At 38.3% G+C, this 13,414-nt stretch overlaps 1 protein-coding gene across 1 annotated transcript in view; it reads right to left on the minus strand.

Moving 5' to 3' along the window:
• Positions 1–13,414, minus strand: part of CCDC77 (coiled-coil domain containing 77) — a 743,168-nt gene that overhangs the window by 42,395 nt on the left and 687,359 nt on the right. The window contains exon 7 of the mRNA XM_044088479.1: positions 2,082–2,234. Within this exon, the coding sequence (XP_043944414.1) occupies positions 2,082–2,234 (153 nt within the window). The remainder of the gene's footprint in view (positions 1–2,081; positions 2,235–13,414) is intronic.

Raw genomic sequence — 13,414 nt, forward strand, 5'->3', positions numbered from 1 at the left:
TCTGTCAGACAAACACTTTGATGCCTAATTGTTTTAGACATTAGTCCACGAGTGTTTCCACAATGAACATCAGCAGTGAGATCCAAACTAAGTGACAGAAAAGGACTGAAGCCTGGGGTTCAACAGCTAAGCACACACATTTTTACTGCAGAACATGATACCTGATGTCAAAGTATGTGATGGCAGAGGGAGTACATGCCCTGGTACACAGGACAGGGAAAAAAACAGGCTAATTAAAAAAATTAAGGAAGGATTTATATCTCATTCATAGACCCACCAGACTTCCCAGCATTAGCTCTAACAAGTTCTCATACCAGGTGAAGCAACTAAGATGAGATTTATGTCAGCACAAATATGTCAGATTTTGGGACATCAGCAATGAATCCTGCATCATAAAATATTCCTTTCCTGGGTTTTGCATGTCATCTGGAGCTGCTAATTTAAGCCCATTTCATTCTGTCTCAAAGGCACTGATGAAGATACATCTGTGATAATTTCTTCTACAGGCCAACATCATGATTTTTTTCCACATGCTTTTTAGCTCCTTGCCTGTTGACTATCAAAGCCTGGGTCCCAAACCAACATTCTCTCCCATGCTAGTTATTCCCAGCACAGAGCTAAGATACAGCTGGAGATCTCTACTGAACCCCCAACTCCATTCCTGGTGGCCAATGTGAGCACGTACATGACCACAGGGCCTCCTATTCCCTTGCTATGTGGGAGTGTGCTATCACTCACATGTTGTTAATGAGGGCTACCCATCAACAGCTTGGGATAGCCAAGCCCACATCCCTGAGTATGGCTGCTTTCCTCACTGTATAAGCTTCTACTTGTATAGTGATCATTCAGTTGAAAGTACCTCTCCCTTCACTCAGGATGGGCTATTCAGCATCTTCTGCTCACTCCCATATCACCAACTCAGCTCTTCAAACACCCAAGCCACTATTCATACTTGTGTCATTCTAGGCCATGGTCAAGGCTTTATCCCTCTAAGCCATAGAACTTGAATACTGATTTATTTCATTGATTTTACAGGCTGCTTCTCCCTTCTGTTCAGAGCTTACATAGCTGAGCTACTGCTGGCAACTGTGGAGGATTTTATTCATTTTAGGTTTGGATCTACTTCCCGTCTACAGTCACGAATCCTTTAGAGTTCAGTAATGGAAGAGACCCTGAAGAAATTTAAAAGATTCTGGACTTGCCTCTCTTCTCTGGTTCTTATGGATTTTCTTTTATAAAATAAAAAGGATGGCACACGTTTAAATATTATAATTGTAGTAATCTTATTAATGCTGAGGATAACTATGAAATGTAGATTTCATACAAATTACTTGGCAGTGTCAGCCCATGGACTATACCTACCCTGCCAATGGCCACCCCCACAGGGCAACTCCTACCTCTAGGATGGCAAAACAGTTCAGGCACAGGATGAATTTATGAGCACCCATGCAATTGTCAAGGTTTGCCTTAAAGGAAATGAGTTTCACTCCATTTTACACACAGCTGATTATTCCAAAGATGGAGGAAGTGTTGAGCAATAGTTCCATTCCTCTAGAGTGCCATGTTGATTTGTTGATGGAGATTCAGATAAGTGTCCGTGGAGCCATTTATTTTGTAGATGTGTAGATCAGGCATGACTGGATTAGGTCCTTAACAGCATAAATCACTGTGTTGATTGTGAAATTTAAAAAGAATACTTACTACTAAATAACTGAAAGCCAAACTTGGTAGATACTTTACACCACTACAATATAGTGAACAATGACTTTTGAAAAGTAAGGAAAACTAAAACAAATGCTTATCAATACAATTTGCAATATGGGGATTGGGCATCCAAAGATAAAAGTGCAAATGCCTGCAATACAAGCCACCATATACAGATGGAATGTAAAGTGATCAGAACCACATGACTTGCAATAAAATCCAGGGAAAGTTTTCATTTAACTAGCGAAGTCACATTAAAGTTAGATCTGCGTTTTACAATATTTTATGCAGTAATGTATACTGGCATTGAGATGAGCTACACTTTTTAAAATAATGCATAGTTGCAGTTGATGCAGTGATTTATATGAGTGCCTTACCCTGAGAAGCTGTTTCTCTACATCTTTAAGTCGTTGCCGAAGGTGCTTGATATCAGTTTTAAATCCCTCTACCTCCATTGCTCTACGTTTTTCCAAAGCCTCATACCGCTGGGTCATCAGCTGCAGACGCTTTGCAATTTTGTCTGAGCGTTCCTGGAAGGATAGAAAAGTCTGTTAGAAGCTTCCAGGATTTATTTACATGAAAGAGGATCAGACAAGACTACTGTAACACTAAGTGGACACTAAGTGGTTTATAAATAAACCAACCAATTTATATGTAATCACAATAAATCTGGTTTAACTTACAGACATTAATGCTTTTCACACCAAATACTTTTGAAGTACACCCCAGGATGTTAGTGCCTAACAATACAATATTGTATACCATGCTGCTTTGCTCGTCTCCTATCTAATTTCTTAAAAGAGTTTGCCAAGAGGGCACAACTACAATGTTTTCATAAAAGTATAGTAAAGAATAAAGGGCAGCAGTGATACCATACTCCAAACGACACTCAAACAATTTTACTCTTAATCTCTCCATTTCACAAAGCATAACATTAGTGTAGTGTGAATGTTATGCATTGTAAAATGGACAGACTGAGAGTAAAATTGTTTGAATGCCCTGTCTGGAGTATGCTGTCATTGCTACAGGTGCTGGTACTGTTTCAATACATGTATGTCATGAAGTATGTACATGTCTGGTTGATTTGAGGTAGCTACAATAGAGAACAGATGAGGAGGGATGCATCTCTTATCAGCATAGTCCAGAAATGTCCCTAATTTTGGCTTGTACTTTTGCTATGCCATACTACAATCCATAATGCTTTTTGAAAAAGGTGTTGGATTCTCATGAATAAATGACATTCACTGCAATTAAAGACTTCTTTTTTGCTTGAGAAATGAATGCTAATTTGCGTAGTCTTATTTTGTGAGCTTACTAAATCAATAGTATTGCTATTTTCAAAAGTATCCGGATTTGGAAGCTTTCTCCATGACCCTGTTTTTGAAATTGTATATGCTACAAGTAAGACACACTACATAAAACAATAGTAACAGAAAGTACTGGCTCACATCAGACACTTGGGAGATCATCGTTAAGAAGAAATCTAAAACTAAGATAACCAAGTGAGTGGCCAGAATGTAATTCAAATCAAATATTGTACTGTGGACATTTTAAGAAATGGATGGATAGGTTTAAAATCTAGACTGATGTGCATGTCTTTTTTTAGAAATAATTCCTGGGAAATGCTATTCATAAGTGAAGAGACATATGAGGGAAACATTTTACTGGCACACCAGAACGAGATTTGTTTGATGTCTATTTTCTTGCCAAGCTGGAAATGTGAGACTAACTCAATAAAGAATGGGATACGGCAAAAGTAACCTGGCCAAGAACTGAAACTTGCAAAACTGCTATTTGTAAAAAGTCTTTTTTTTTTATCTCAGTAATTTATTGACACTTTTGCAAGCTTCTTTTAGAGAATGTGTAAGTACATCAGTAGGAACAACATTTGTAAAACTCAGGGTAGACCAGTCAATGACACATGATCTGCAGACTATCAAACTTGGCATTCCTTTTTTTTAGGTGTTCCATTCTAAGTGAATGGAAATGTAGTCTGACAACAAATGGTTGGGCTACAGCAGAGAGTCGATTATTCAAACTAATTGTAGTAGGGTAGTTCAGATAATCAGACTGTTCAGATAATCAAACATAATTGAAGGGGATAAAAAACTTCTAAAATCTTGTTTTCTTTCTACATGCAGGAATACATTTTTTAACCATTCCATGATTCCAGTGGATAATAAAAATATTTTTCACCCACAAGCTGGCCACATACTCAAAAAAAATATGCCCAAGCAAATACGTATAATGTTTGCATATTCACACTTTATGATTTTTCCTACCCCAAAAATTTGGAAGGCTAGTTTGGATAATTGACATGTCAGATAATCGACTGTCTACTGTTCTTATTCTCACAATTTCTGTTCTCATAGTGCATTTTGGGACAGATTTACCTTTCCAAAGGAATCAGGATGTCTGCCCCCATGATGTGAGACAAGACTAACAAGATAAATAAAATTAGGAAAGAGTACTTATTTTGCTACAGGCAGCTTTGGCAGGTGCAGTAATTCATGGCAAGATAAAAAATGTGTTTTTTCATCATTTGCCCCTAGTGGTCCTTTGAAGATGAAGTCAAGTGTATTTCTCTTTCTCATGGAAACGTGAATAATAGGATGAAAAAATTGTATCTGAAACGTTGGGCATATTTATTGCTGGCTATGTAAGAATTCCAATAGAGGGAAAGATAACCAAAGTCACCTAGTATTATGGTGCTGGGATTAACAGATATGGAATCCAAATTGTCAAGGTACTTAATGTGGTCCTCAGGTAACACTGAAGGAGATCTACTGATGGCAATGATGTGATGACCATCAACTGTGACCAAAATATCAAGGAGCTTAAATTTAGAATTTTTAAGCATTTGGTGCAAATTAGTATTTGACTGGAAAAAAAAACATTCCCCCCTACTACTTACACACTGCCTAAAGGAGTGTTAGATACTGTGCCATGTTAAACAGAGGCTGTTACATAAAGCAAACAAAAAAAATCTGTAGATACTCGTATACAGCTGAGTGTAAGGAAGGCCTACAAAATCTGCTAATTTATTCTTCAGACTCCTAACATTGAGCAGAGCTTACCTTAATGTATATGCTAGACTAAAATGTCTGACAAACTTAGTTTAAAAAATGGAAGAATGGACAGAGTGTGGCTGTCAATCACTGCCTCCTATGCTGACATATACTGCAAATATTGAAATCAAATTTTTTTTAATGTGTCAATTTTCCTCAGAGAAGGCAAGATACTGCTTAATCTAAGTGTCATTTCCAACAGACACGTGTACAGAGCTCAACTCTCTCTCCCCATTTCCATCCAGCGTAGAGAGTATAATTAATTCACCTCAAAGTGGGAACAATGGCAGCTCACTCATATTTGGAGTGAAGGGACCTATGGGCTCTAGTTACACCTAAATTCTGGAACCAGAGAGAGACATGACCATGAACCATGACCTTATCCCTGCACAGCCTGGTGAGTATTGCAACAGTGTACTCAATTATAGTGTCACCTATGACTAATCCATTAGAATGTCTGGCTACAGCCCTGGGAGTTCCTGTAGAGGTAGGAATAGAGCCAGGATGACTGACCTCAGTTGTGAGTGAAGATGCAAGTGAAGGTATGCTCAAGTGAAGAAAATTATGTGGTAGCAGTTTGTTAAATGAGGTCTTGGGTGGCTTAGGTAATGATTTTTTAATAATGTCAGCAACAGTGAGTCTACTGTCAAGTGGTTATGATGCAGTCTTTATCTGCTTATTGAATGTGCAGTGTGTGAAAGGTTAGACCCCAAAATTAACAAAAAATTAAACTGCTCACAAATTGTATCAGTAAATTATCAATGTAAATGATTGCCAGTAAGCACACAGTAGTTGCTACACTGCCTCAGAGTTTCTAAGGCAAGCAGGCTGGCAACACAACAGGACAGAGCAAAATGCAAATCCATCTTGATGGAGATCAATGGATAACCAGATATTAGTGGCTATCTTATGAACTACCACATAACATAATTAGAAGATGTCCCCTACTGTGCTACAGTCAAGAAAATGAATCAAATCATGACATTCTGTTTTAATGTGAAGGACATCAGAAAAACAGCAAGAAAACAGAAAAAGTTGCATCTGATAATTCCACACATTGCAAGAAAAGATTTAGAGGATAAATACATCCTCTAAAGATGCAGTTGGGGCTATATTATTTTCTTTTAACAAAACGCAGGTCAAATACCAGCATTTTTCCATCAGTAAATGCTAGAAGTGGAAGATGAAAAGTCTGTAGGTAGAATCAGTTGGCCATGGGAAGGAAGTGTTAACAGTATGTTCTCAGCAAAATTTACAAAGATTCTTTCACGCATCTGCAAATGTACAAGTTATGTTTTGTCAATGCTGACAGCACGTGCTGTGAGCACTCTTTGCTGTGGGAAATGTATGAGGTACACTATAATAAACATTTACAGGTACAGTGGCAAGCAGATCACTAAAAACAAAGTCTGAAATTATGGGAAGCATATAAGTCACATAACTACTTGCATCCAAACAGCCTTAATACCTCAGTGTATTTAATATAACACTGCACAATTTAGTTTATTTAAAGGTAGCCAGTGCATTTTATCTAAAGGCTAAACGTTAATTTTTATTTAAAGCATGCAAACTGTTTTTCACATCTGGTAGGGGAATTCACATAAGAAAAGAACAGATAGCAATCACTGTAAATGGGGAACACAGGCTGTAGCATGCACTTTAGTATGGGGAACCTTAATTTTATATTAGGTAGAGCCTGTGAATGCAGGCATCAATTTAGAGCAACTGCTTTTACCTGGAGGGGTAAATTTAATTTGTTGAAAATGTGCATAGTTTTGTGTTTTTGTTCCAAATTAAAAGAGGATGGGGGTTCTGAAATTTTATTTAGTTTTTAGTGAGTGTTTTCAGTGAAGCAAAAGGTCTTGAAACCTGTGACATAGGTTCAAATGGAACTAAGAAGAAACAACTGTATAACATATCAGCCTGCAAAACATTAGTGTATGCATACAAGCCAAAAGGTGGAAATACATATTTAAAAAAAAACTGTCATGTATAATAGGTCTACAGCTTTCTATCATAATGGCTATGCCTCCCATGTGATCACGGAATAAAACTGGCTTTACATGTATAAAAATGCAAAGTGTACTGAATTATATTACGAAATGTAGGGTGCAAACAGCAATGCTGCAGGAAATACATTTGGATAGAAATGATCATGTGAATATGACAAAAAAGGGCTTCAGGATGGACACTAAGCAGAATATCAGGAACAAAGGAAAGGGAGAGAAATAATACTGACTGCTACAGTGCTCCAACAGTGATAGAAGAGGGAAAAAAACAAAAATGGTAAATTTGTGGTAGTAAGTGGTTACTAGCAGGGGAAGAGGATTATATTCCACCAAAAACTGCTATTATTGAGCTTAAATACCACCTCTGGTCTCCTCTGAAATGAGGCTACTAGCCTAGTGGACTAACCTGGTCAACAAAAGGATAAATAAAAAAATAAACTTAAAAAAATACATTTGGGGATAAATAATTAGCTTTCAGCAGAGATTATTATTTAGGGGTAGGGACTGGATCTAGATTTGCAATAGTGAGAATGTATCAGGGAGACCTAGAAAGGAAAATATAACAAAAGAGTACAGATTTCTGAAGAAATATATGGAAATATCTGATACAGAAGACGTAAATTCAGTCGTAGGAACTAGGCTAGAATTTGCATATTATTCCCCAATGTACAATACCTGACAAATTGTATAAAAAGAATAAGGCGATGATTTGTAAACAAATACAACTTCATGCTTTAATTAACCGGTGTAGTTGTCATACTCTGAGTGAGCAATTCTATTGCAATGTACAATGACTGTGTTCTTAGCCTCACACAATGAACTCTTGAATGTTAGTACTGCTCAAGCATGTAACACTTGTCTATAAATCCCCTGCCTAAATTTGAGTTAAATAATATAGCTTATGTTTGCATGGTATAGCAACAAAGGTTCATAGATTAGTACTAAGCGAACTGCCCTTGTGAGCCATTTTAAGCCTAACCAATTATCCCTTGTGAGACTCAAACCCTGAACCTTGCGTTTGTAAGGCAAACACCTTAACCATTAGGCCACCCTCCCAACCCTGAAGATTAACATAGTAAAATAATTTGCTAAAGTCTGCATATCATTTTTCTTTTACATATATATATATATATATATATATATAAGGTTGAACTTAACATGGCTGAATTCATTTGTTATTGTTGCTTCCATGGTAAATAATAAAGGTGATTAAAAAACATACAAAGCAGCATCTGAACAGGGAAATGATGTATGACCGATGAGTAGAAACCAAACTAGATTACAAATGCAGACAACCAAGTTCTTTCCAAGGAGTGGAATGGTAACCTTACAAGGAAAGCTGGATTGTGTGAAGTACTCACCATGACAGTACTACTTTGAGGGAAAAGACTACCACAGTAGAATTATAACAACCAAATGCCTGCTCACTAATGCCTGTCATCTTTGGGCCTTTTCCATCTTGTGGCTGAAAGTCTTCTGTTGTGGGGTAATGCCATGTCATATGTTGTTGGCTCCTCCAGTACTAGTTGGCATGTGACTCATGAAAGCAACACTATTCTGTCTTGTGTTCAGTTCTAGCAAAAAGTGTATAACTAACAGAAACTCTTCAGCTGCCCTAAAACTGTAGGCACAGAGAGAGACTATCTACACTTTAAATCTGGCAGGATATAAAGAAGAGTACTGAAATGTAAACTTTAATCCAAAAAGGGTGGGCACAATGACAGGGTGCCTGCATTGCTGTATCAGTCCCCCCCCACATTTAACATCAGTCTGAGATGGTGAACAGCTAAGACAGATTTCCTGCAGCACAGGCCTATCAAAGTCTCCTCAACTTACAGTCTTGATGTTCTAGTTTCCAGACATCAGTCAATGCAAGACAAATGCCTATCTCTTGGCTTCAGTTATGTCCTATGCAGCTGTACTGTTAAAATATGTAGTAAAAGTAATGGCCTTGTCAGAATATACCACAATGATTTCTGTCAGCATTTGATGTATCTGATGTTTAAAAATATGCAAGGAGAAAAAACAATTTGTCATAATATATACTTTATGGTACACAAACTTGACTTGCCTTGCATGACAAAGTGTAATACGATTTTCAGAAACTGTTGGTCCTGTCCCTGTAACAACTCACTTGCCTGTCCTACATTCAAAGCAAATAATGTCCTTCTCTGTGTGTGTGGGAGAGGGTGCCTTTAATAAGATTATTAAAATTACTTAAAGCATAATTAAATATGAGCCCTTATGTCTTTGTGAAACAGTACTTAAGAATAATTCCATTTAAGACTGAATCCGAAAAACCCTTTAGACTGTGGTAATTGTGACATGGAAAAATGTCTTTGTTGATACACATGTTAAGTCAACAGAAACAGCTGGTTCACAAATAAGCGGAATCAGCTTTTCTGTCAAAGATTAAATCTCTGACAGCAGTGTGTACTAAGAAAGTCTGAAATGTAAAACTCCCTACAGGAAATCAGAATGCAGGTTACAACTGTTGCAGGTAGGTAATGCAGTAGTGTGTACATTAATAGAAAAATAAGAGAAGCCTGTCTTCTAGGGAAGTTTGGGTAATCCAGTTATCTCAGAACTGGTTATATCTGGATTTAATGACTTCTTAGCCTAACAGAAAAATCTTTATTTAGCTAAATAAGACAGTTTACTTGAAGTATTTCTAGTTTTTTGACTTCCTGGCATCTATGACCTGTATAATTTCAGATGAATATGAGTAGCTTTAGGAATCAAAGAAGGCAGACATTTTTGGGGTACTCATGATTTGCTTATCCCTGTTTGTGAGGCAAGTGCTTTAAAGAAAGGTATAGGTATAGTGGGCAAAGAGTTTATCTGAGGAAGTACTTTGAAAGTACAGTTGTGTAAGCAAACTTAACATAACAGTAGATGTTCAAATGATCACAGCTGCAGTAGCCTGAGCTATACGGGTTATATCCTGCAAAGATATAACCAGCCAACCAGGTGCTAAAGCTTTATGGTACCTTCTATGCACCCAAACCATTTGTCAACTCGAGCTCAGCTGACTGAAAAAGACAGGTTTGGGTGTCAAGCCCTTCACGGCTTTCATGCCAAAAGCAAGAAAGAGGCTGAGCCCTGAAAGGACAATGCTAGGAGTAATAAAAAATATATAAGTCCACACCCTGGCAAAAACAACACACCAGGAAACAAAGTGGGTGGAGGAAGGGAGCAGCTTACTGCAGAAGGATCATTCAAACATCTGCTGTTAAGCTAAGTTTAATTACACACCTGTACTATGTTCTTCATATTGACCACTGCTGCAGTAGCCTATGCTATATTGGTAGACTACCACAGCTTACAAATTTTGGGAGGTGGAAGGAGAAGAGTCCAGGAGCCCTTGGACAATGGTCGTAGCAAAGTCTGATTTAGATCTAAAGAAGGAATCAAGCTTATATGCGTTATAAAAGTATGTAGAAAGGACCAAGTTGCTGTTTCTTGAATACTTCTATAGTCCAACCCTTTCCAAAAAGCCACAGATGAAGCTAAAGCCATGCTAGAGTGGGCCTTGACCCTGCCTGGAATAGTTTTGTTTTATTTTTATTTATTTTTATTTAACATTTGTTTTGTTGTGGTGAGTATAAACTAAAATGCAATTAACATAGACAATAATTGAATTGATGTAATATTATTGTCTGTGTTAATTGCATTTTAATTTGTAACTACCTTATATTATTGTGCTTGTACCTTAGTTCTGGAGCTTTTCTCCCCAGGCCTTCTTGGAAAAAGGACCTGTGTCCAGTGGACTTTTCCGGTCAACAAATGTAAAATAAAATAAATAAATAAAATAAATGTACTTACCATGACAGATCCATGTTGTCTGATTTTCATCTGGTTCACCATGGGTTGTCAGATCACCACCAACTCTGAAGCTTCTTGCTTCCAGGACTCTGACTATTCCCCCATTAATAATTCCCTCTACTCCACCTTAGTACCGCAGATTGAGTTTGCCCCAATAAAATAAACCATAAGAATTACATTCAAGATTAAGCCTAGAATACAGGTAAAAAGAAGGATTGGAAGATGGTCAATTAGGACTGTTCACAGACAGGGTATGCAGGAAAACTACCCCACTCACCAGAAGCCTGTATGTGTCAATTTGGAAAGGGGCAGGAGGGAGGGAGGGAGGTTGAACTGGATGAAAATCAGATAACATGACTCATTATGGAAAGTACTTAATTTTCATAACCAATGTCTATTATTTTTGTCCAAATTTCCAAGCTGTTTTACCTGGGTGGTATCAAGGTAGGACAATCCTGAGAATGGTTGAAATAAAGGTAAAGGGTGATGTACACTGTTCATCCAGTCTGTAATGAGATTCAAAAGTGTGAACTGCTGACCAATTTGCTGAAGCGCAAATATCATGAACAGGTAGTCTACTAGAAAAGCCTGTTGATGTGGCCACTGCCCTTGTGGAATGAGCCTTAGGGTTACGTTGTAGAGACAAACCCCCTTTTTATTATACACAAAAGAAATGCAGTCTAACAACCAGCTGGAAAGAGAAACCTTAGCAACTTTGCCTAATTTAGGCTTTAAGAAAGCAACAAACAATCACACGTTGTGAATTGCTTGGTCCTATGAAGGCAAAAGCTAAGTTGATGATGGTTGTCCATCATTATGTAAAATGTTCACGTATGTTTGAGAATTTGGGGGAAAAGACTGGTAGAGTTATTGACTGATTTAAATTAGTCTCAGATGCCACCTTAGGAAGGAAGGATTGTTAGTGCTCAAGGAAACTCTGTCTTTATCGAATATTACATAGAGAGGCTTGCAGGAAAATGCTTGCAGCTCTGAAATCCATCTTGCTGATAGAACAGCCACCAGAAACATTGTTTTTCAAGAGAGAAACTTCAAGTCAACTGATGCTGCTAGTTCAAAAGGGAGTTGAGTTATTACTGGTAGCATTAGGGCTAAGATTAGAAATGGAGGAAACAAGTGTTTAACTTCATGGATCTTTGGTCAAGAGGAGGCAATCAGGATGGGTGTGTAATAGGTTTGGACAATGCTCCAACATCCATGGTGGATGTACTAGTAGAGGCCACAGGAAAGGAAACTACATTTGTCAGGGTCAGAAGGGAGCAATGAAGATCACTCTGGCCTTGCACATTCGTGCTTTCTGATTGAATTTGTTCATTAAGGGCAATGGACGAAAGGCACAGGAGACACCTGGGGACAACTATACACTAGAATATCCCACAGTGGCTGTTCCTGCAGAGGCATCAGGAAAAAGTTGTTTAGGCAGGATGTGAAGAGATTGCAGCAAGGTTAACCCCAATTATGAAAAATCAAGGCTGTTACTGTTGGATTGAGGGATCACTCTTGAGGCATTAAGATACTTCTGGCTCAATTTGTCCAGTAGTATACTGAATGTCCTTAGTATATGCATTGCCGTCAGAAAGCGATAAGAAGACATCACAGGTTACCAAACTCTTGGGGCCTCTCGACATAGATGATAGCAGTGTGCTTATCCCTGTTTGCTGATGTACCACACTATAGGCATGTTGTCTGACTGTAGTGAAATCACACCCTTGGGGAGGACATACTGGACTGCCCTCATCTCTAAGATACTGATGTAAAGATTGATCTCTGTGTGTGACAAAGTACCTTGGGCCATCTTCCCTTAGAAATGACCCCCAACCTAGGAGGCATCCATGGTTACTACAGCCACAGGTGGATCCACTTGGAATGGACATTCTTCTGTCACTGAAGAAGATTTTATCTACCAGGATATGTGCTGTCTGCTGATTCAAGAGAGACAAATTTTGGTATGCAGCAGATGACTGTTTTGAGACCACTGCACAGCTACAGTCCATTGAAGTACTCTCATGCAAAATCTGGCTAGTGGAACCATTAGGATTGTCAAAGGCATTAGACCTAAAAGACAAAGAATCAGTCTTGCAGGAGGACAGAGGTGCTGGAATACTTGAGTGGCTGTGAGGTGCAGGGACAGCACTCTGGAGTGGAGAAGTTTGGTGATCTGTAAAACTGAATCTAGGTGACATCTGAGAAATTCTATTGACTGAGTTGGGGTAAGATGACTTTTGGGTAGCTTGATTGTGATCCCTAGATCTTGCATCAGACAGAGCAGATGGCCCAGAATGTTCAATAGCAGATCACAGGCAGTAGCGACTAGCAGCCCCCAGCCAGAAATGGAGGACTCTCCTTGAACAATTTTCCATCTTTATATCACAGCGAGATCTATGAAGCACATCCAATTATATTCCTCCAGTAAAGGCAAAATGGACTGAATTGTGACTATTCGGAATATTGTCTATTTTACAAATTGGTTTAAATGACTCCGGTCCAAAATGAGTCTGATGTCCCTTCTTTTCTTTGGTACTAAAAAGAACCTCAAATAGACTCTGGGCTTTAATTGGTCTTTGGAGACCATTAGGATGACTTTTTCTTCGCCGCTTGGAAACTTCTGCTGCTGAGTTCCCACTGACCTGGTGGAACATAGGGAACCTTCTTTTTTACTGGAGGAAGGAAAAAGGGAATTGAATAGCCTCTGGAAATTATGTTTAGCACCCAAGAATCTGTTGTTATATTTTGTCACGCTTGTAAGTGCATGAATAAGCACCCCCCCCCCACTGCCTTCAGAATTGCAGC

Source organism: Protopterus annectens, chromosome 11.part0 (assembly GCF_019279795.1).
Source record: "Protopterus annectens isolate FY-2018-M chromosome 11.part0, PAN1.0, whole genome shotgun sequence".
Lineage (NCBI taxonomy): Eukaryota > Metazoa > Chordata > Ceratodontiformes > Protopteridae > Protopterus > Protopterus annectens.